The sequence below is a fragment of the Epinephelus lanceolatus genome, chromosome 22 (genome assembly GCF_041903045.1).
Source record: "Epinephelus lanceolatus isolate andai-2023 chromosome 22, ASM4190304v1, whole genome shotgun sequence".
Taxonomy (NCBI): domain Eukaryota; kingdom Metazoa; phylum Chordata; class Actinopteri; order Perciformes; family Serranidae; genus Epinephelus; species Epinephelus lanceolatus.
The window spans coordinates 7061978-7085394 of NC_135755.1; the positions used below are offsets into that span (position 1 = coordinate 7061978).

The 23417-nt window shown below is 42.3% G+C and overlaps 2 protein-coding genes across 2 annotated transcripts; both read right to left on the bottom strand.

The window, feature by feature from the left end:
• Positions 1 to 360: 360 nt before the first annotated feature.
• LOC117245865 (uncharacterized) lies at positions 361 to 7660 on the bottom strand. The gene is made up of 2 exons (XM_033609445.2): positions 7347 to 7660; positions 361 to 3009 (listed from the first exon to the last, which is right to left on the bottom strand). Exons 1-2 carry the CDS (start codon positions 7537 to 7539, stop codon positions 1631 to 1633), a joined length of 1572 nt encoding a protein of 523 aa, XP_033465336.2. The 5' UTR covers positions 7540 to 7660; the 3' UTR covers positions 361 to 1630.
• A 4350-nt stretch (positions 7661 to 12010) lies between these two features.
• LOC144459621 (uncharacterized) lies at positions 12011 to 22436 on the bottom strand. Its single transcript, XM_078163880.1, has 3 exons — positions 22171 to 22436; positions 16548 to 16976; positions 12011 to 13941 (listed from the first exon to the last, which is right to left on the bottom strand). Exons 1-3 carry the CDS (start codon positions 22361 to 22363, stop codon positions 12797 to 12799), a joined length of 1767 nt encoding a protein of 588 aa, XP_078020006.1. The 5' UTR covers positions 22364 to 22436; the 3' UTR covers positions 12011 to 12796.
• Positions 22437 to 23417: the final 981 nt, after the last annotated feature.

Sequence of the window (23417 nt, forward strand, 5' to 3'; positions counted from 1 at the left end):
TTTCACTTCGGCCATTCACATAACGTTATCTGTTAATCTGTTAATCTGTTAATTGGTAGCTAATACTAGCATTTAGCACCCATCATCTTGTTTTTTTTAAAATATCTTCACGGGAATAGGAGAAATTTCGCACTACTTTTGATGTACAGTGTAATGACAGACACTAGGGTGCATGTAGTTTTGAATGAGAAAACTTTATTTTAAGGGCACAACGGCCAGTTTAAAACAGGGCATGCTGCACTGGCCATATGGGTAGGAGGGGCATTACGGCCACACTCTGGGGCATCCACGGCACTGGCCGTTTGGCCGTGGTATAATTCCTGCCCTGTGACAAGCAGTAAAAGTCCGGTAACCACTAGGCAAGGCAAGGCAAGTTTATTTGTAGAGCACAATTCGTACACAAAGTAATTCAAAGTGCTTTACAGAACAAGAAAATGCATTAAAATCACAATACAAAGTAAAAACATAAATAATCATTATAAAATGAACTTTAAAAGAGAAGAGTGCAGATAAGATCCTTTCAGTCATATGCAGTGAAATAGAGCAGTTTTGAGCCTAGATTTGAACATTGTCAGAGTAGAGGCCCGTCTCACATCTTCAGAAAGACTGTTCCAGATTTTAGCTGCATAAAACTGGAATCCTGATTCCCCATGTTTAGTCCTGACTCTGGGCACCAGCAGGAGGCCGGTCCCTGAGATCCTCAGAGTCCGAGATGGTTCATATGGCACTAACATGTCAGAGATGTACTTTGGTGCTAGGCCGTGGAGAGACTTGTACACAAGCAGAGCTGCTTTAAAGTCTATTCTCTGAGCCACAGGAAGCCAGTGTAGAGACCTGAGCACAGGACTAATGTGCTCGTACTTCCTGGTTCTGGTCAGGACCCGAGCAGCAGCATTCTGGATGTACTGCAGCTGTCTTACGGTCCGTTTGGAGAGGCCAGTGAACAGGCCGTTACAGTAGTCTAACCTACTAGAGACAAATGCATGGATAAGTCTCTCCTAGTCAGGTTTAGACACTATACCTTTGATTTTGGCAATGTTTTTTAGATGGTAAAAAGCTGCTGATGTTATTGATTTGATGTGGCTGTTAAAGTTCAAGTCTGAGTCCATTATTACCCCGAGATTTCTAACCTGATTTGTAGGTTTTAGAGAGAGAGACTGGAGGTGACTGCTGACACTTTCTCTTTGTTTCTGTGGACCAAATATGATGACTTCAGTCTTGTCTGAATTTAGCTGGAGAAAGTTGTTTTGCATCCACACACTGACCTGTTGGATGAAGTGACAGAGTGAATCCACTGGCCCATATTCACCTGCTGTCAGTGAGACATAGATCTGAGTGTCGTCTGCATAATTGTGGTAAGACACATTATTACTTTGTATTAACTGGCCTAAAGGCAGCATGTAGAGATTGAAAAGAAAGGGTCCCAGGATTGACCCTTGGGGCACCCCACAGGTCAAGGCAATGTGGTCTGAGACACAGATAACAGGTTTTGACCCAGCTTGGTTGACAGAGGGGAAATACTCCCCCTGGCTGTACAAGACTGATCTTGGTGAGTAAGTAAATACATAAATTTAAAGTCAGTCATGAGTGTTTTGAAAATCAGATTTTTTTTTCAGACAGAACAGCTTAATCACGTTTCTCCCGCATGAATTTTCATGTGTGAATGTAAATTTCCATTTTGTGTAAATGATTTCCCACAAACTGAGCAGCTAAACGGTTTTTCTCCTGTATGCGTTCGCATGTGCGTCTTCAAATGTCCACTTTGACCAAAGCTTTTGCCACACTCAGAGCAGCTCAATGTTTTTTCTCCTGTATGAGATCTCATGTGTCTCTTCAAATCTCCACTTTGACCAAAGCTTTTGCCACACTCAGAGCAGCCATAAGGTTTCTCTCCTGTATGAGATCTCATGTGTTTCTTCAAATTTAACTTTAGACCAAATTTTTTTTCACATTCAGAGCAGCTAAATGGTTTTTCTCCTGTATGAGATCTCATGTGATTCTTCAGAACTCCACTACGACCAAAACTTTTGCCACACTCAGAGCAGCTAAATGGTTTTTCTCCTGTATGAGATCTCATGTGTTTCTTCAGATCTCCACTGTAACCAAATCTTTTCCCACACTCAGAGCAGCTAAATGGTTTCTCTCCTGTATGAGATCTCACGTGTACCTTCAGACCTCCCGTATGACTAATTTTTTTCCCACATTCAGAGCAGCTAAATGGTTTCTCTCCTGTATGAGAGCTCTCCTGGTCCTTCAGAATTCCACTATGACTAAAATTTTTCCCACACTCAGTGCAGCTAGATGGTTTCTCACCTGTATGAGATATCATGTGTTGCTTCAGAACTCTACTACGACCAAATCTTTTGCCACATTCAGAACAGCTAAATGGTTTCTCTCCTGTATGAGATATCATGTGCTCCTTTAGAACTCCACTACGACCAAATCTTTTGCCACACTCAGAACAGCTAAATGGTTTCTCTCCTGTATGAGATCTCATGTGTCTCTTCAGATCTCTTCTGTGACCAAAGGTTTTCCCACACTCAGAACAGCTAAATCGTTTCTCATCAACAATCAAATCACTGACAAGGACTTCATCATTTTTCAGAGAGTTTAAACCTGACTGAGGTTCTCTGGTCTCCATCCAACCATCACTGTCATCAGTCTCTGCTTGTAAATGTCTATCCAAATCTGAATTCCTGGCTGGTTCTGCTTCTCCACAGTCCTCTTCTTCCACTTCTGTCTTTATCTGCTGAGTGTGTCTTTGATGAAGCTGTGAGGACTGAGGTTTCTCTTCATCATCTTCACTCTTCACAGGGACAGGAGTGAATGTGAACTTGATGATATCATCCTCCTCCAGCCCTTGAAGCTGCTCTCCCTCCTGAATGATCCAGAGTTCCTCCTGTTCCCCTTTAATGTGTGGAGGCTCTGTGTCCTCCTGGTCCACACTGGAGCTCCACTCCTGCTGCTCAGGGGGAACCTCTTCTTTAACCACCGACAGCTGCTGGATGTCTGCAGGAAACAGTAAACAGTATACAGTAAACACACAAGCACACATGCACACACGCATAAACACACGTTACAGAGAAATCATGTCTGGAGGCTACAGTGTGGCTCTTTATGTGCTCAGTCTAAAGTGAATTATGTGAGAATGATTGTCCATAGGATGCGAGAGTTTGCCATGCGTCAAGTTTTATTACTGGCAGCCTGAGTCAGTACAATAAAATTATATAAAAGATTCTTCAACACAAATGTGGTGTTTTACTCAGGAAAACAGAGCTTTGTATCGACATTATTCTTAGCCCCCATGATACCTTGCATGAATTATAGATGCAGCTTCCAGCGCTGAACCAGAACAGACGTTTTCCGATCATAATGGTACGGAACGGTACACTAACAGTTTGCTAATCCTCTTTTCTGGAGCAATTCAGAAATAAAACGTGGAACACACCACCTGTTTGGCTATTTTCCCCTCCGAAAGGGATCAGGACCCACGAGGCGTCACAACTCGATGAAGTTTATGCACTTTACTGAAGCTCTTCACACATACAGCTTCACAAGCTCTTTATGCATACAGTTATAAACCTAAAACGTAAAAGCACAAAAATAAATGAATTATCATCTATTCTTAACAAAATGAAAGTTTGTCATAACTTATTACAACTAATACATTGATTATTTTGCTCACCGTTAGCCCATGCAATCCTGACATGTGTATCTCACTGACGTTACTGACGCAGTAGAAAATACAAACTTGGCCAGCGGTCCCACAACTAAATGAGCCCCCCCTGGAAACACATACTTCATACTACATACATCTCTAGCGAGATGCAGTAACAGGACATGAGTGTTAGCAAAGGAGAGAGACAGACAGACAGACAGACAGAGAGAGAGAGAGAGAGAGAGAGAAGGAGAGAAGGTGCTCGGTGTATTATAGGAGATCCCCCGGCAGACTTGGCCTATGTCAGCCTAACTAATCCAGACCAGGTCTCCCACCTGGGCATTCCTGGCAGCTTGGTGCCACTTGGGTCAGAGGAACAGGTTTAGGCCGGCCAAATCACTCCATCTTGTCCAAAACTCGTCTACCCCGGCCTGTATAGTCTTTAACCTGTGCCTGGAGTGGCCCTCCAAGTCGATCCCATGCAAGTCTCCTCCCTGTCCTGTATGTCCCAAGATCAGGGAATTTGGAGAGATGTACTCCATGACGTATTCCTGCTACTGAGCACGGGCGTCAATCGGCTGCTCATTGGCCAGGTTGGCTGCAGAGTGGAGAAGTCTGGCACTTCGCCCACATGAAACTGCCAATGGTCCCACCGAGACTGGTAAGTGCTTACTTGAGGATCCGAACGGCTGCCTTAGCCACTCCGTTCCTGTGAGGCAAGTCCACAGGATGGAAGACCCACTTCCACTCAGTGCCGTTCCTGGCAGCCACATCCTCAACGGACGCCTTGTCCATACATGCCAGGTGCTGGTGTAGCTCCTTCAGGGCTGGCTTGGCGCCCACAAAGTTTGTCCCTCTGTCCGACCACAACTTCTTCGGATACACCCCTTAGGAAGCTCTCCAAGGACTGGTTGTCGACGACATCTACGTGGACCTCCCTGGACGCCATGCAACAAAACACCATTCCCCAAACCTGTACTTTCATCCTCTTCTTGACCATGTCCCTCAAAGGGGCCAAAGAGGTCCAAACTCGAAAGGGGCTGTTGGGTTCACCCGCTCCAGAGGGAGGTCACTTATCACTTGCTTACGTCTTTGCTTTTAGCTTTCTGCAGGCAATGCACTCATTGACAACCTTCTTCACTATTCTCCGACCCTGGACCACCCAGGCGTAAGTGTGGCAGCTACACCTTCATGATTCACCTCATGAGCTTCTCTAGCCAGCAGGGTCCCCAGCCACGCTCCGAACGGGAATAACGGTTCTGCTTTTCCATCCTCACTCCAGGACTGGACTCTTCCACTGGTTAGTAAGAGTCCTGTTTCTTCATCTTTGGTTACAACTAGCCTGTTGAGAGTCGTGATCTGGAAGTCCTCTCCATCCTGGGCTGCCAGAACGAGATCCTGGAAAGCGGCCTTTGGTTCCTCCATGGTCAACTAAATGAGTTCCCCCTGGAAACACAGACTTAGAAATGGTTCTCTCCCAAATCCAGACCTATTCTAAATGTCACTCTGGACAGGTAAGTATAAAAATAAAAACTCCTATGAAAATGACTAAAATAACTTACTTAACGCCCAAACTTAGTGCCTCAGAATAATACTAACTAAAATCTCTCCACACCACCTGTTACACCTCAGGCCTCAGACAACTTGATCATACCTCCGTCACCTCTGACTGCCATCTCACAGCATTTTTTGTGTTCCCTTTAAACCAAGTGTGTTTGGGTCTCACGTAGGGTTGCCACTGTCCCTTATTATACGGTAACATCCCACATTTGAAATGTACTGTCCCTTACTAAATGCTGAGTGATGGACCTGCCATTCTGTGTCATGCTCCCCTGCAAATTCTGATTTAACATTTCTCTGCTATGTTTCATGAAATTCCTTTGGTTTAATATTTCTCATGTCATTCCCAGTACATGAAAACATGGTTTATGCAGCAGTAACAACAGCAAAGGAGAGAGTCCAACCCCTCTCAAGGACTTGGGTTCCAGAGCCGGAACTATGTGTCGAGGTGAGGCCGACTATATCTAGCCGGTAATGCTCAAGGTCTTCCACAAACTCCGGCTCCTTCCCCGACAAAGAGGTGACATTCCATGTCCCAAGAGCCAACTTCCGTAGCCGAGGTTCGGATCGCCAAGGCTCCCACCTTGGTCTGCTGCTCGATCCACAATGCACCACTCCCTTCTGGAGCCCTCTGCAGGTGGTGCGCCTGCAGGTGGACGAGCCCTAGGGCTGCACGATGTTGGAAAAAACTGACATTGCGATTTTTTTTTGCGATGTATATTGCAATATTAAAAAATACAAGAATTCTCATCAGATGACTTGAGTAGCTCTGTACCGTAACGTTTGTTTGAGTTCTTGCTTTGCACTCATCATATAGCGCTCTGTGATGGTGACTCAGGTGATCAAAAAGATCTGACCTGACATGCTGATGTGTTGTGTTATGGCCTATTCAAGTGCCGGAGTTTGTTATTTACCTGACAACGCCTGAACGCATCACACGCTCCACTCCATTAGTGCTGTGCTCAGTTATAACTGTCTCAGACTCGGGACGGGTCGTCTTCGGTCAGGAAAATGAAGCCCGAGCTATGTTCTAGTGTGTTCACCTGTGTGTGTGCACTTTGTCTGTGTGTGTGGGTGTGTGCGCATCGGGGCGAAACTCCGCCGTGCGCGATTCAGAGAGCAGAGGAGAATTGTAAACGTCGGTGCACCGCTGCTAGTTGCATATAGGGGAAACACTGCTCTTTTTGGTATGAGTTCTTCTGGGTCATCGTGTACAGTTGCTTCACGTTCAGGACTCTCTCCAGCAGCCATTCTCGCCTCTAAACTTTTCTATATGCTCTCACTCTCACCCGCTCAAGTGTGCCTGTGGTGTGCAGCGGTGAAATGGGTCCCCGCTGAAACACTTTCCCGCCGCGCACGTTCCGGACGTTGTTTGGGCTATTCACCGGTATTGCGGTATGTGAAAAATTCATATCATAACGAAAATAAATACCGGTTTTCGGTACGAACCAGTATACCGCCCAGCCCTATGTCCAATGTACTCTGATTTAATTCTACCATCTAGTGGACACTTATGCGAATACAATGTATACCGAATACTGTTACATCAGCTTCCCCTCCGAAACTGGTGAAATGGCTGCACCCAATAGTAAACGTCTTGGTACGTCACAAATGTACCTGTTAACAGGCCATTTCTGTCGTCTTAATGTGTATTTGACGTGTTAAGATGAACATATTTGACTTGTTAATACGGACGACAAAACAGACGTTTGGAACCCTTCCGGATTCTATAAGACAACAACACCAGAGAAGCTAACGACACCAGAGAAGCTAACGGCACCACAGAAGCTAACGACACCAGAGAAGCTAACGGCACCACAGAAGCTAACGGCACCACAGAAGCTAACGACACCAGAGAAGCTAACGGCACCACAGAAGCTAACGGCACCAGAGAAACTAACGACACCAGAGAAGCTAACGACACCAGAGAAACTAACGACACCAGAGAAGCTAACGGCACCACAGAAGCTAACGACACCAGAGAAGCTAACGACACCAGAGAAGCTAACGACACCAGAGAAGCTAACGGCACCAGAGAAGCTAACGCGGCATCGACAGACTGAATATTTATTGAACAAACCTGCAGTTATATTATTAATAATGAACTTGTAATGTTTAATGAACAAACCTGCTCTGTGTAACCGAAGCTGAGGGTTGAAAACAGCGTCCAGTAGTTTCCGTTGTCGCTCGTTGTCCTCTTTTGATCGACAAAGTTCCTCCTCGTACTCTGCTATCGTTCTTTCAACCAGCCCAAATATCTCTTCGGCAGCCGCAGTTAGTCGCTGCTTCACCAACGATCTCAGCATTTGGACTTTAGACATGTTCACACTGTAAAAACACAACAAAGACACTCTGCTAACACACCTTTTTACCAGACACCATATTGATCAAACAGTGTGACGTTCGCAACAGTAAAGAGTACAGCTTCCGGTAGAGATGAGTTCATAGGCTTCAAAATAAAAATCCAGAAGTGTTATATGGAATTGCAGGCTTACTCAGAAAAACACTCAGGTGGATAAATGATGAAAATACACTTATTCATTTGATTTCACATATGCAATAGTTTTTTAAGTAGTATATAAGCAACAGAAGCATGATGGAGAGATGCAAAAAATCCTTGGAGTGACTTTATCGAGGCACCTTCCAGTGTATAGCCTAATCCATCAGTTAACTCAGTAAAATATTACAACAAAAGAGAAGGATATATATATATATATATATATATATATATATATATATATATATATATATATATATATATATATATATAAGTGGTATATGATCAGAAGTAGCTCGCCTGTAGATGATCTCTATATTAATCAGGGAGGCATGAGCATCTGCTGTAGACATACAATGATCTAACCAAGAAGTCGTCTGCCACGCTACACTGACATAGGTAAAACTGTTATCAGGCAGTATTGCTTTACTCGATAGAATTAAACTGTTGTCATTACAAAATCCTAACAGGTGGTTTGCAAAAATAGAATTACTGTCAGACAAGTCTACATTATAGTCCCCAATGACATAGATACAAGTTGAACCATTGTCCTCAATAAAAGAATGAATAAAAGCTAGCCTGTGCAGAAATTCACCCTCTGACTTGTAAATATTTAAAATTATGAACTTCTTGTGGTTCAAATGAATCTCTAGCCCAATGGCCCAGTCCACATCAAGTCTAACCACCTTCACCAGTGGTCATATTTAATATTCCAAAGGATAGCCACTCCACCTGGTATTCTACCATGGACTTTTTTTGAGCTGAGGTCAGTGGTAGACTCACCAGCACCATTAAAGTTGTTATGCAGTGTGTTAAGTTTATCAAGGTCTTGTTTGGCAAGCCAAGTCTCTTGTAAACATAAAATGTCACACTCATCAAGCAATGTGTCCATGATCAGTCGTCTTGATTTATCCGCAGCAGTGTGTCCCACACGCAAGCCGCGCGCATTGTATGACACAACTCGCATGTTCATAGTGCAGGGGGTCCGCCAACCACTGGCCCAGAGTCAGCAGACTGGCGGGGTACCTGTGCGTCACGGCTGGACAGCGGTGTAGAGCTCTGATAGCGGGGATGTCCATCGGATCCATACGAGTCAGCCACACTAGGGCGGCGTGGTTGGTAGTAGCGATGAATAAACAACCCAGCTGGCCAGAGCTGCGGGTCATACATCTCCTTAATGTTGTTGCATTTAGCGGTGACACAAAAATAGCTGAATCTACTTTGTACAGAGTCAATTTTCCGAACCTTGACATCCCTACCCAGCTTCTCTTTCAAATAGTCACAGAGTGTGTCGGCAGCCAGGTTCAGATCAAACTTTGTCGCAAAAACACTGACCATCTTTGTCTGTACCGCTTATATCTTATTTTCTGTGCCAGTCCCAATAATGCCAGTTTTCTTCCGCTTTCGTCTGGCTTAGGGTTTAAGCCAAGCGAGGTTTGTGTTGAGTGGTGGAATTTTCTGAAACTGACTTGGGGCGATGTCTTCTTCGTGCCACTTTGCACCATGAGCCTGCAGGAGACTGGGTTTGGCCCAGCGGTGGTGCCTGGGGTACCGGAGCTGTGGGCCTACACTCCATTATGCTTGCCCGACTGTCACCTCTGATATCGAGACCCTAGGTGTTAGGAGGGCAAGGCAGCTTCTCCACAGCAGACAGTCGTACATCGAGGGCAGTAGTCATTTCCCGCAGCCTATCGCAAGCAGTCATCTGCAATTCTAGAGTGCTTTTCATACAGCAAATGTAATTATTAATTTGCTCCATTCTCCCCAGGAGGGCTGAGACATCCATATGATTAAATGAGACACGTGGGAGCTCATCCAAAAAGTGCGAGACAAATCTAGGAATATCTTCTCCGCACTCGTTTAGAACTGTCAGGCACATTTTAACGTTGCTAAGGTCCTTTTGTGCACCTTTTTGGGAGACACAACGTTGGGAGGTATTTGGAGACACCTCAAACAATGCCTTCTTCGAGGATTCAATCCGCTTCGAGCTAAAGCTGTTTGTCACCAGCAGAACTATGTCGTCGTGACACAAAGTTCTCATCTTGACCGCAATGAAGTTCAGTAGTTCATCTTCTACAATCACTTTACTGTCATTCATTCTGAATATCTCTGGTTTAATTTGGGAGAACGCTCCGGCAGCACACTGCGCACCTCCAGCCGCCATGACGGCTATAAAGGCTATTAGCTATATGGCTATATAGCTATTAGCTATAAAGCCTGATGTTATTTACCTTATGTCATTTCTGTCTCTACATAGTCACACGTTTACAATTCTCCTCTACTGTCTGTATCGCGCACAGCAGAGTTCTGCCCCGATACACGCAAAACCACACACAAACTCATACGCTTGCACGCACACACACAGAGGTGAGTGGCTGCATCTTCAGATCCGAACGAGACAATTATAACCGAGCCCGGCCCGATCCTGCAGCACGGCACTGTGTACACAGTCAATCAAGCGGAGCCTGTGTTGCATTCAGGCGTTGTCACATAAATAACAAATTCCAGCACTTGAGGAGGCCATAGTACAATAGCACAGCACTGCTGCTGCCGCTGCACGCTGCCATTTTTTTGTTTGAACCGATGCATCAATGCAAATAATTTGCGTCGACATATATACGTCGCCCCAGCCCTCAGCCCCTAGCAGACAGTGCCATTTGTTCCCCCCAACTTTTTTTCAGGAAGGCTCTCAGTTGTAAATAACAAAAGTGTTTGTTGTATAAATCACATTTTGCTTTTAGCTGTTCAAAGGACATGAAGATGTTGCTACTGTAACACTGTTCAATGTATCTTATCCCTCTGTCATACCAAAGCTTAAAAATTGTATTATCAGAGACCATTGGTATAAGTTTGGTTTTCCACAAAGGTGTTTTAGGTGACAAATCATTCCTCACTATGAACCTCATACCACGAGCTAACTCGGACAGTGAAGAAGGCTTTCATTGTATCCCACAATACAAAGCTACTGGGGGAAGAGGCACTGTTTGTTTCACAGACGAACTTAATTTGGTTTCTCACGAATTTACAATAATCAGCTTTTTTGAGTAAAGTTGGGTTCAGCTGCCACGTGTACAGTCCCTGGATTTTTTCAAGTATTAACAATGAGAGTGTTAGTGGGGAATGGTCTGAAATGATCCTCGATAAATATTCAGTTTCCATAACTCTATGGGTTAATTGGTTAGATGTAAGAAAAAAAAATCTATCCTCGTATGAGAGTTGTGGAGACACGAGTAGGAGTAGTCTGTAGTAGACCTGTCTAAAATTGGGTGGCATGTCATTTCTGTCTCTACATGGTCGCGCATTTAAAATTCTCCTCTGCTCTCTGCATTGATCAGGGCACGCGCACACACATGGACACATGCGCGCACACACAGATGAGCACACTCCCACCAGCCGACAGAGAGCACTCATCAGAAAATATGTCGTGTCAACCACCTGAAAAGCAAACAAAAATATCTGCATTTTTATAAACACTCCCAGGGTGGTGCAGATGGCAGCGCTCGCTCTCCTGCGAGTAGCAGCCAGAGTTTCTCTCCTGCTCTGGATCCAATTACAGGAAAGAGCCACAGTGCTGCATGCCCTGCCCCGGGCAAGCAGCAAAAGTCCAGTCACCACCGGATAACAGGTTTTGACCCAGCTTGGCTGTCAGAGGGAAATACTCCCCCTGGCTGTACAAGACTGATCTTGGTAAGTAAGTTAGTAAGTAAATACATACATTTAAAAACATACATACATACATAAATGTTTGGGTCCGTGTCAGTTCGCCCGCCCCAGCCCCCAGTTATCGCGGTATTGTTGAAATGTGCTCAAAATGTTCAATAAGTAAATTTACACACATTGAAATCATTTAACCAAGTTTTATTTTGAAAAACAAATAACATAGAGAACACAATGTATTTTTTGTCTAACATAAAGTTGAGCATGTTTGATTTTCATTTTGTGTTCAGGATTTCTCCCATCACAGCTGTCACTTTGACCAGTAGAAACACAGAGTCCCACAAAATGAACAGCTAAATGGTTTTTCTCCTGCATGCATTCTCATGTGTTTCTTCAAATCCCCACTTTGACCAAATCTTTTGCCACACCCAGAGCAGCTCAATGGTTTCTCACCTGTATGAAATCTCATATGTATCTTCAGGTATTGACTGTAACCAAATCATTTCCCACACTCAGAGCAGCTAAATGGTTTTTCTCCTGTATGAGATCTCATGTGTATCTTCAGATGTGTACTTCCACCAAATCTTTTCCCACACTCAGAGCAGCTAAATGGTTTTTCTCCTGTATGAGATCTCATGTGTATCTTCAGATGTGAACTTCGACCAAATCTTTTTCCACACTCCGAGCTAGGGTTGGGATCCGGATCTGGTTCTTTTTTGGAGATTTTCTGCAAACAGTTCCTAGATTGTAAAAAAAAAAAACGTCACGTGCATTTCCATTAGAGTGCGGCACGGGCCACATATTTCTGTCCGAGCCCGACCGAGCCAGACATTATTTAATTACTAAAGCACTGAGTTTGTGTCACACAGTTGTTATGGTTACAGCCAGGCTATTTAACAGGCCGGGCGTGTGCTGTGGGTGCTCCAACGGAGAGGGAGACCTCCGTGTTTGAGACGGGAGCGGGCGGCGGGAGGTCCGATGCTTCCAGCAAGGAGAGCGGTAGAAACGAACAGCCAATGTGTGTGTGTGTGTGTTCTGTTCAGGTGTTGTCACGTGAATAACAGTGCCCAAGCATATAAGTATTTTTATTATATTTCTGTGGTTAATTTGTGGTAATTGTGTTACTGTAGAAATCAGAGAATCACTTTTTGTTGTTATATATTCTCAGGGAGATGATACAAGCTCTAAATCTGAAATACACACCACACACAAATGTGTATTTTCATCTAATTGTACTGTGCAACAGTTAGAATAAAGTTTTTGTATTCGAATGATTGCATTTGTGTTTATTATATACTTGTTTAAGTATAGCAAGTATAATGAATATAATGTAAGAATCGGTAAGAAGAATCAGTAGGGAATCGGACCGTTAGGAAGGAATCGGTAAGGAATCGGAATCGTTAAAATCCTAACAAGTCCCAGCCCTACTCCGAGCACCTAAATGGTTTATCTCTTGTATGAGATCTCATGTGTTTGTTCAGATCTCCACGGTAACCAAATGTTTTCCCACACTCAGAGCAGCTAAATGGTTTCTCTCCTGTATGAGATCTCATGTGGACCCTCAGAATTCCACCACGACTAAATGTTTTCCCACACTCAGAGCAGCTAAATGGTTTCTCTCCTGTATGAGATCTCCTGTGTATCTTCAGATATTGACTGGAAGTAAATCTTTTCCCACACTCAGAGCAGCTAAATGGTTTCTCACCTGTATGAGATCTCATATGTCTCTTCAGATCTCCATTGTTACTAAATCTTTTCCCACATTCAGAGCAGCTGAATGGTTTTTCTCCTGTATGAGATCTCATGTGTATCTTCAGATGTGCACTTCCAACAAATCTTTTCCCACACTCAGAGCAACTAAATGGTTCATCTCCTGTATGAGATCTCATGTGTTTGTTCAGATTTCCTCTTTCACTAAATTTTCTCCCACACTCAGAGCAGCTAAATGGTTTCTCTCCTGTATGAGATATCATGTGTCGATTCAGATATCCACGACAACCAAATCTTTTGCCACACTCAGAACAGCTAAATGGTTTCTCTCCTGTGTGAGATATCATGTGTCGATTCAGATATTGACTGTAAGCAAATCTTTTCCCACACTCAGAGCAGCTAAATGATTTCTCACCAACAATCAAATCATTGACAGGGACTTGATCATTTTTCAGAGAGTTTAAACCTGACTGAGGTTCTCTGATCTCCTTCCAATCATCACTGTCATCAGTCTCAGGTTGTAAATGTGTATCTGGATCTGAGCTTCTGGCTGGTTCTGCTCCTCCACAACCCTCTTCTTCTGCTTCTGTTTCCATCTGTTCAGTGTGTCTTTGATGAAGCTGTGAGGACTGAGGTCTCTCTTCATCATTGTCACTCTTCACAGGGACAGGAGTGGATGTTAACTTGGTGATATCATCCTCCTCCAGCCCTTGAAGCTGCTCTCCCTGCTGACTGGTCCAGAGTTCCTCCTGTTCCTCTTTAATGTGTGGAGGCTCTGGGTCCTCCTGGTCCACACTGGAGCTCCACTCCTGCTGCTCAGGGGCAACCTCTTCTTTAACCACCAACAGCTGCTGGACATCTGCAGGAAACAGCAAGTACACACACACACACACACACACACACACACACACACACACAAACACACGTTACAGAGAAATGTTGTCGTTCATTCACATCACAGCTCAAAAACTCCTTACTGAACTTCTACAGATCTCTGAGCATTAAACAGCTTCACAGTGTCCACTCAGCTGTGTCAGAGTGAGTGAGGTTGAGGTGAGCTTTAATTTCATAGCAGTCATTAACATGTACTGTTACTCTTGTCATGTCTGGAGGCTACAGTGTGGCTCTTTATTTGCTCAGGCTAAAGTGAATTATGTGAGAATGATTGTCCATAGGATGCGACAGTTTGCCGTGAGTCAGTTTGATTACTGGCAGCCTGAATAAATAAAATGCCAGTAATGGCACAGTATCCGATGCCTTACAAAACAACACAATGTAGATAACATTATGGACCATTCAAAGCCGTTTTTCTGATATGTTATGTTAGCTAAATTAGCTAGCATTGGCTAATTTCATGGTAGCAGAGAGGTGTGGTATCTGTAAATAATAAATCAAAGAAATAACAATAGTGAGTCAGTGTAATAGTAAAACTGACATAAATCAACATAAACTGTCAAATTGGCCTGATTTAGCATTAGCATGTTACATTTAGGAGGCAGCATGAACACAACTTATTAACTGCAATATAAAAACGGTTTACTGGCTCAAGTATACCCAAATAAATATGACTGTGAACAAACAGACTCTCTCAATAGCCCATAACACAGTAAAATAACTTTCACATGTCATATGATTCGTGAATACACTTACAGGTGCTCATTCACGTATACACTGTTCACTTCTTGGCAATCCCAGGTTGTGAAGGACCCCAGCTTGGCTTAGGTGTCCAGCCTAATGCCTGTTCATTTCCCTCATGTCTCTGGCTATTACTGACCCCTGGTGGGGAATTCTGTACTATGTCATCTTTTATCTGGTCTGGAAAAGTACCTAGGATATCGAAAGAACATCCTATTAAAAGTAGGGCTGAGGGAGGATTTGGTCGGCCTCAATTTAAATCATATTATTTGGCCGCACATTTGAATATCTTTTCTTTTTGGTTTGAGTGTTTACCAGACAATAACCTGGAAGAGATGCCTGCATGGTTACAAATCGAACATCTCTTCTGTCAGTACATTTCTCTACCAGCACTAATAACCCAGTAAAGACTAAGAAGTCCATGTATAATAATAACCAGATAATTTATAACACCTTAAAGATTTGGAAGCAAGTAATAGTAACTCTATAAGCACCTAAAGTCTATCTAGACACACCTATTTGCTTTAATCATGCATTTGGGCCAGCACTGGACGATTTAGTTTTCCTAAACGGGAGAGGGAAGGGTATTAGTACTCTGAGAAATGTATACATTGAGGACCACCTTGTATCCTTTCAGCAGTGACAGCAGACATTCCAGCTCCCAGCTTTCCATTTTTTTTCCATTTCCTACAGCTGAGACATTTTTTGAGAGCTTATGTCTTACAATTTGAGCGTAAACCTCAACATGCAGCTTTAGATAGTATTTTGCAAATTAAACCATATACAAGAGGGGCAATATCTAATTTTTATGGAATTTTACTGAAAATGAATAATACATCCTCAGATTCATTTAAGGAAGCATGGGAGAAAGAACTGGATACTGAAATCTCAGAAGAAACATGGGAGAATTGCATGGAGAACATCTATGATAGTTCATCAATGCTAGACATAATTTGATACAATTCAAGGTAGTACATAGACTACACTCTTCTCCCTCCAAATTGCAGAAAATATTTACAGAAGTGTCATCTCAGTGTGTCAAGTGTCTAAGTGAAGAAGGAACGTTGTCTCATCTATTTTTACGATGTCATAAGCTACAATCGTTTTGGGGCTCTTTGTTTGGGTTTTTCACAAAGGCTTTTAACCGGCCGTTTAATCCAGCCCCACTCACTGCGTTGTTTGGTGTTGTGAATGTGTATGATATGAAAAGTCGTTATGAGGCTAGGGCTATTGCCCTTTCAACATTGTTAGCCAGAAAGCTTATTTTACAGTCTTGGAAATCTGAAAAGGCTCCTACATTTGAAATGTGGCTAAGGGAAGTGGGCAATGTACTACACTTGGAGAAAATCAGGTATATTATGTCAGCTAGAGAGAAAATCTTCTTTAAAATCTGGCACCCTTTTCTTGATGTAATGGCTGGAAATTGACTGATCACTGTATTTGACGTCCGCTGTTTACGATAGTATGATAGGATATATTTGTCACATGCTAACAACCTCTGTCACAACTTCACAGTTGTTTTCGGTATAACCACCAACCTACGTGAATATGTATTAATTTTTTCACTTTGAAAATAATAAAAAAGAGAGAGAAAAAAAGAACCCCCTGGCAGAAGTGAGAGTTTGTCTCCTCTCTACAAAAAAGACAGACAGAGTCTGTCCAATATCCAATTAAGACACAAAAATGACTTGACTCAACTTGCTTGACTCGTACCAAGGACTTGACCTGACTTGCTTGATTCTAACCACAGTGACTTGGGACTTGTTTGAGACTTGAAGGTTAAAACTTGAGACTTGCTTAAGACAAGCAAATGTGTGTCTTGACAGATACCTGACTGAGGTTCTCTGGTCTCCGTCCAATCATCACTGTCATCAGTCTCAGGTTCAGAGGACTCTCCAGTCTCGTCATCAGTCTCAGGTTGTAAATGTGTATCTGGATCTGAGTTCCTGGCTGGTTCTGCTCCTCCACAGTCCTCTCCCTCTACTTCTGTTTCCATCTGTTCAGTGCGACTTTGATGAAGCTGTGAGGACTGAGGTCTCTCTTCATCATCTTCACTCTTCACAGGGACAGGAGTGGATGTGAACTTGGTGATATCATCCTCCTCCAGCCCTTGAAGCTGCTCTCCCTCCTGACTGATCCAGAGTTCCTCCTGTTCCCCTTTAATGTGTGGATGCTCTGGGTCCTCCTGGTCCACACTGGAGCTCGACTCCTGCTGCTCAGGGGGAACCTCTTTTTTAACCACCAACAGCTGCTGGACGTCTGCAGGAAACAGTAAACACACACACACACACACACGGTTAAAAGATTAACTTGGCAAACTATTGAGCCTTTTGATTTATGTAGTTAAAAATGTATTTGTATATGTAATGTAAAATGCTAAGTTAAAAAAATAAAAGTTAATTAAACTATACGTCGCACAACAATGCTTGCCACAGTCATCAAGACTGGATGCTAGGTTTTTGCCGGTTTGAAAATTTTAAAATCGATTTGATTTAAAGCCAAATATCAAACCGAATCAATGCATCTAATTATATACCTAATTTTACCACTGGGGGTCACATTTGAGCTTTTCCTCCCGATTAAAGCCCATTACAGGTGTAATGTGCCGCCAATACACACAAGGTTAAATAAGAAGGACAAGAAGTCAACAGGGCAACCAAGTGAATGACACAGTCATGTTTTTATTTCTCAAAACAAAACCACTCAACACAACGTGTCTTCTTCAGAACACCTAATACTTATAAATAATATTTGAGCAGCAGTTGAGGTAGAGGGTCCCCCTCCCCCTTTTGCTGCAGGCCCATTTGTACAGCCAAGAGGGAATGGTACTTAATACGCAGGTGTAGAAGTGTACTAACAATTGTGTAGATTTGTAGTATTTCCACCTTTTGCGTGGACCTTTTTTTGACACTCTTTACATGTCGGCTCATCTTCGATTATCGGGTCACCCTTATCATCTGCCTCAAATCCAAAATGTTGCCAAATAGGCGCAGTTTTTGTTTTTTTAGACACGTTGCTCCGCTACATTTAAATACAAACATAAACCTTATAAAGTTGTCGTCATACTGAATATTACTATGCAAGACAAGTTGAATATAGCCCCAAACAAGACCTGATGTCCACTTCAAAGGACAGCAAATAAAAAAAGTTTTTGCATTAAAATTTTTCCTTTAACCCAACGACATAGAGTATATAAATATGAATATCATTCCTCTGGGTCTCAGTAGGGGATAGTCCCATATTGATCACCCCATATTCAAAATGCACTGTCCCTTGCTAAATCAAAACAGAACGCAATTTTCCTTTATTTCTGTGCACACACTGCTGCATAAACCATGTTTTCAAACCAAAGGGTTTCATGGAACATAGCAGAGAAATATTACATCAGAATTTGCAGAGGAGCATGACACAGAATGACAGGTCTGTCACTCAGCATCATCGCAGCCATGGATACGAGACTCCCAACGCACAGGACCACCGTTGGCACACTCAATGACCCTCTGACTGACTGACTGCTTGGAAAATTGATATGCGGGCCCTGTTTCGGCCGAGTGGTAAAGTACAAAGTTTATGGATTTATAAATCCTCATGTGTGCCAGATTCTGTTTTACATAGTCATTGTGAAGCTGGGTGCACATTTCCACTCCCACAGTGAGAGATGACTAGACTGAGAGGCATGCTTAAATCCATTTGCTTTTCAATATGTGTGCCAGAGACAGTCTGTCGTTACACAGAAGAGCTGTCATAACACACGACCATTACGCACAGCTGTGGCTATTAATAGCGGCCGAATGGTTGTATTTTAATTATGGTTATTACACTTATTAAAACAGACTTCACAAATTGCTGCATAATTCAGGATAAAATCAAAAGATTAAAAACATGTAAATAATGGCTCAAATGTAAGCTAATATAAAGTGACAAGTGACATTTCTGACATTTAAAATCTAACTAGGACCCCCAGACTGCGAGGAAGGTATCCACACAGATCACTATGTGCTGACAACCTCCCATACTCAACCAGAGATAATGAAAGTACCCTCTACCTGTCCATTTTAGTATCTTGCTACTACTAACCGTGGAAAAAACAAAACAAAAACAAAAATGTGCATACAATGTATTCTGAATACTGTTACATCAGCTTCCCCTCCGAAACTGGTGAAATGGCTGCACCCAATAGTAAACGTCTTGGTACGTCAGAAATGTACCTGTTAACAGGAAATTTCTGTCGTCTTTATGTGTATTTGACGTGACTGCCCAGAAGTACCTGAACAGCCGAGCCAGCCGAACACAGGTATGTGACGTGGCAGAGGAGAAATGAGCCTTTCACATTTCTCTCTTTCTGGCAGTAACGGTCCATAAACCACACCGCACTTTAGGGACTGTTCATTACTTATGAAGGGACTGTTCTTTACTTGTCAGGGGAGGAGGGTGGCTGGTTGATTTTTATTTTATTTATTTATTTTATTTTGATCCCCCCTATGTTCATCACTTATTGATGCTCTTTTTGAAGTATGAATAAGTCAAAAAGTGATTTATCTTTTTATAAATGACAAAAGGCACATCTGCCTCATTTTCGCTGTGGTATCCTGATACTACTCAGAACCATGGTATTTTCATTGGTATCGCACAGTGGGTCCCAATTTTGATACTGTGACAACACTAATCTGGAGGGTTCATCTGCAAAAACTAATGAAAAACTAAACAACGATATTCAGTATTCGGTACTCGGTATTTGGCCAAGCGTTTAATAATATTTGGCTTCGGCCACAAATTTTCATTTCGGTGCATCCCTATTTCACAGCGAAAAAAAAATGATAAACTTACACTAAAATTATGTATAACAGCTTTCATACAGCTTTGCACACACATTACTCTTGGATGGATTACTCGCGAATGCATTGCGCTGTCATCCCATCACGCTATAAATCCAGATCTACAAAATAGTGTCTACAAAATAAAAACCTGACAAATTTCTTTACAATCCATTACACAGATCTTGTTATCAGTCACTTCATATAGTGAGGAATATCGTATCTTACCACGTCTTAGGCTTGCGTGTGTTTCTCCCTGTCTATCCACATTTGTAGTCCAGTTTTCAGGATCAAATATCTCCATATTGTCCAGTTGACACTCCATCAAACTTTGTATGACAAGACCAGCCACTTCACCTTTGCGCACCCAGACAACTGTAGCCTAATTATGCATGCTGACAGGGCCGTAGTCACCATATACATTGAGGGGGACACGTGCCCCACCCCCCAATGCCCAATTTTTTTTTTACTGCAAACAAAGTGGCAAATATTATCTTGGAGGACATCATTGCACTTGGCTGACTATTTTTCTATGATCTTAGATGTAAATATTGCATGTTTCTTTCAGATAAAACACATTTTTCACTTGTGAATGAGTGAATGGAATTTCTTGCAATATTAAAAAAAATACTGGCAATCATGTCCGCCTGGCACAAACCACATGTTTTGGACAACTACTGACAGAATGTCCCAGCATCATGGTTCTTATATTGCCAGATTCCAGAGAGTCTCCCCTCTTCATACATGGCAGAATATGTCAACTTCCAACTTGCTATGGTGAGATACATGTAAACATGTAAGAATTTAGTAACACAGATTTGTTTTTTTCATTAATATAGAATTTAATATAAAATACAGGCACACAGAAGGACATGAAATGATGGCAAATCTGGTTAGCCCAGATTGTCCTGAAAAAAACAAAACAAGGTACAGCATGTGTATGTAGCCTTTATAATGACTGTGATATGAGCTTAAAAGTAAAGGCAGGAAGAAAAAAAAATACCCCAAAAAGGCCTAGGGCCCATTGTGTGTGTGTTCATATCTCTAATTAGATATAAAACGCATTGTTTGGTTATTTGCCTTTTTTGCCCCAAAAGTGCTGTGCTTTTCTTTCACAAATGTGGGAATGAAATTGCGTTAAAATGTACAAAACAGTGAAATTTATCTTGCCTGGCTGGGCAGCTCTCTAGGTGCTCAGCACCCCTAAACCTCTGATCCTAGAATCGTCCCTGGTGTTAAGACCAACATATTTAACTTGTTAATACGGATGACAAAACAGACGTTTAAAACCCTTCCGGATTCCATAAGACAACAACACCGGAGAAGTTAATGACACCAGAGAAGCTAACGCGGCGTATAAACGTCGACAGACTGAATATTTATTCAACAAACCTGCAGACATAGGCGTTTCTAGCCCATTTTTTGGGGTGCTGAAGCACGCCTAAATTGAATCCCTGCACCCCTAAAATTTGAGAGATTTTTTTTTTTTTTTTTTACTGTATGTCCTTTTTAACAAGCTAGAAAAGTGTCAAAACCATACACTACTTGGTTGCAACATAATACAGCACCCCCCTTGCCTCAAAAATGGTTTGATCCACCCCATCCCTCCCACCTTTCCTCTGAGCACTCTATCTGCACAGAGCAATGCGCTGCCTTCCAGAGTGTTGCTGTAGTGGTGTAAGTACCTGGCTTAAACCAAGATATTGTGGCAAATTTCTTAACTTCTACCACTCAATACCAACACATTATTACTTTTCCAGTCCTCATTTTTGCTGCATTTAATCGTAGGTCACTGTTTATGTTGTTAGGTAGGAGTTAGCTGATGTTTTTTCCAGCTAGGAAACGTTACAGGTGGTCAGTACCACTGTCCTCTGTTTGAAATGGAATGAGAGAAGCTAACTGTTGTGTCATGTGCATGTGTTAATATTAAAGCCAAGGTGCTGCTACTAGCTAACTGACTGGATGCCCATTAACATTATAACTCCTATTGTGTGTTTATTATTATTGTTATTGTTATTATTATTATTATTATTATTATTTTGTAGATTTCAAACACTTTTCTTTTTTGAAGTGCATTTTTATTCATGTATTTGTATTATATAATACAGACAAGAAGGAAAAAAGCAGAGACAAACACCGAAAAAATCAATTACTGTTAATGTGTAAATGTTACATGTTGTGCATTGCATTTCAAATAAAAGTCTAAAAAATAAGCCCAAGGTCCATTTTTGGTGTTTTTGGTACTCACTATAGGGGGCTGGTTTACTCCAGAAACATACATACTGTTTATGTGTATGTTGAGGAGCTGCTGTATCAAAATGAGTTGTCTTCGCCCAGAAATTAGGGTTACGATGTGTTTCTTTTATGATTCCAATCCATTCCTCTTTTGCTGTGGCTCAGCATTTAAATAACCTTTATCAGATTTGATGGTTTAGTCACAGACTTTCCCAAAAAGTGTTGTGCTTTTCTTTCACAAATGTTGGAATGAAATTGAGTTAAAATGTACAAAACAGTGAAATTTATCTTGCCTGGCCGGGCAGCTCTCTGGGTGCTCAGCACTCCTAAACCTCTGATCCTAGAATCGCCCCTGTCTGCAGTTATATTATTAATACTGAACTTGTAATGTTTAATGAACAAACCTGCTCTGTGTAACCGAAGCTGAGGGTTGAAAATAGCGTCCAGTAGTTTCCGTTGTCGCTCGTTCTCCTCTTTTGATCGACAAAGTTCCTCCTCGTACTCTGCTATCGTTCTTTCAAACAGCCCAAATATCTCTTCAGCAGCCGCAGTTAGTCGCTGCTTCACCAACGATCTCAGCATTTGGACTTTAGACATGTTCACACTTTAAAAAACACAACAAATACACTCTGCTAACACACGTTTCTACCAGCCGCCATCTTGTTCAAACGGTGTGAAGTTAGCGACAGTAAAGAGTACAGCTTCCGGGGTAGAGCCAAGACTCTTCAAGAGAAGGCTGAGACACGGGGTCAAACACGGGGGGATTGCACATGCGCAGTAAAATCTGGTCTGCACTTCCTCAAAGGCTCAGTAGATGGCGTGAGACCGCAGAATAAAGGGGATGTGCATGCATGTCATCTTCACAGCTTATTACTGGACTGTCACTGGTGGCCTGCGTTGTGGGTGAGAATGACAGAGATGCAATTCCAACAACTTCAGGCAGCCGCCGTTCAAAAGTCCAAGCAGACCACACTCCTTGATCGCCTGAGCGGATCCTGCGCTTTTTATCTAGCGCCCCTGCTGTCACCCTCCAGCATCGCAGCTCAAATTACACTGCGCATGTGCAATCCCCCCATGTTTGACCCCGTGTCTCAGCCTTCTCTTGAATAGTCTTGGGTAGATCTTTTTGTGTGTTTTCTGGCGGATTGCAATACCAACTTTAAAGGTGTATACCGCCACCTACTGGACCGGAGTATGTAAGACAGGATCTAGTTTTACATTACATTATATCATGGATAAATAATAAAGAAATAAAAAACAAACAAAAAAATAAAAACGTCAACCGCTATATGCTATGGAACAAACCAGTGCTATATAGGTAATCTATTACCCCTCTCTGTATCTCCCACACCTTATCTCCCTTAGTTCCCAGTATCCTTACCAAATTCCAATCCTGTCCTGCCTCTCTCACCCTCTGCTGCAACCTTACCATTTCTTTGTTATATTTACTACAGTACATAATTACATGTTCAATATTTTCAGTAATATTACAATATGTGCAAATTTGTGAGTTTACTTTTCCCAATAAAAATAAAGTCTTATTTAAACCAGAATGATCAAACCTTAATCTTGATAGAACTACCTCCTCTCTTTTACTTCTTCCTTTAATACTCTGTGCTCTGACTGTGTTTTGTATTCTGTAATAAGTTCT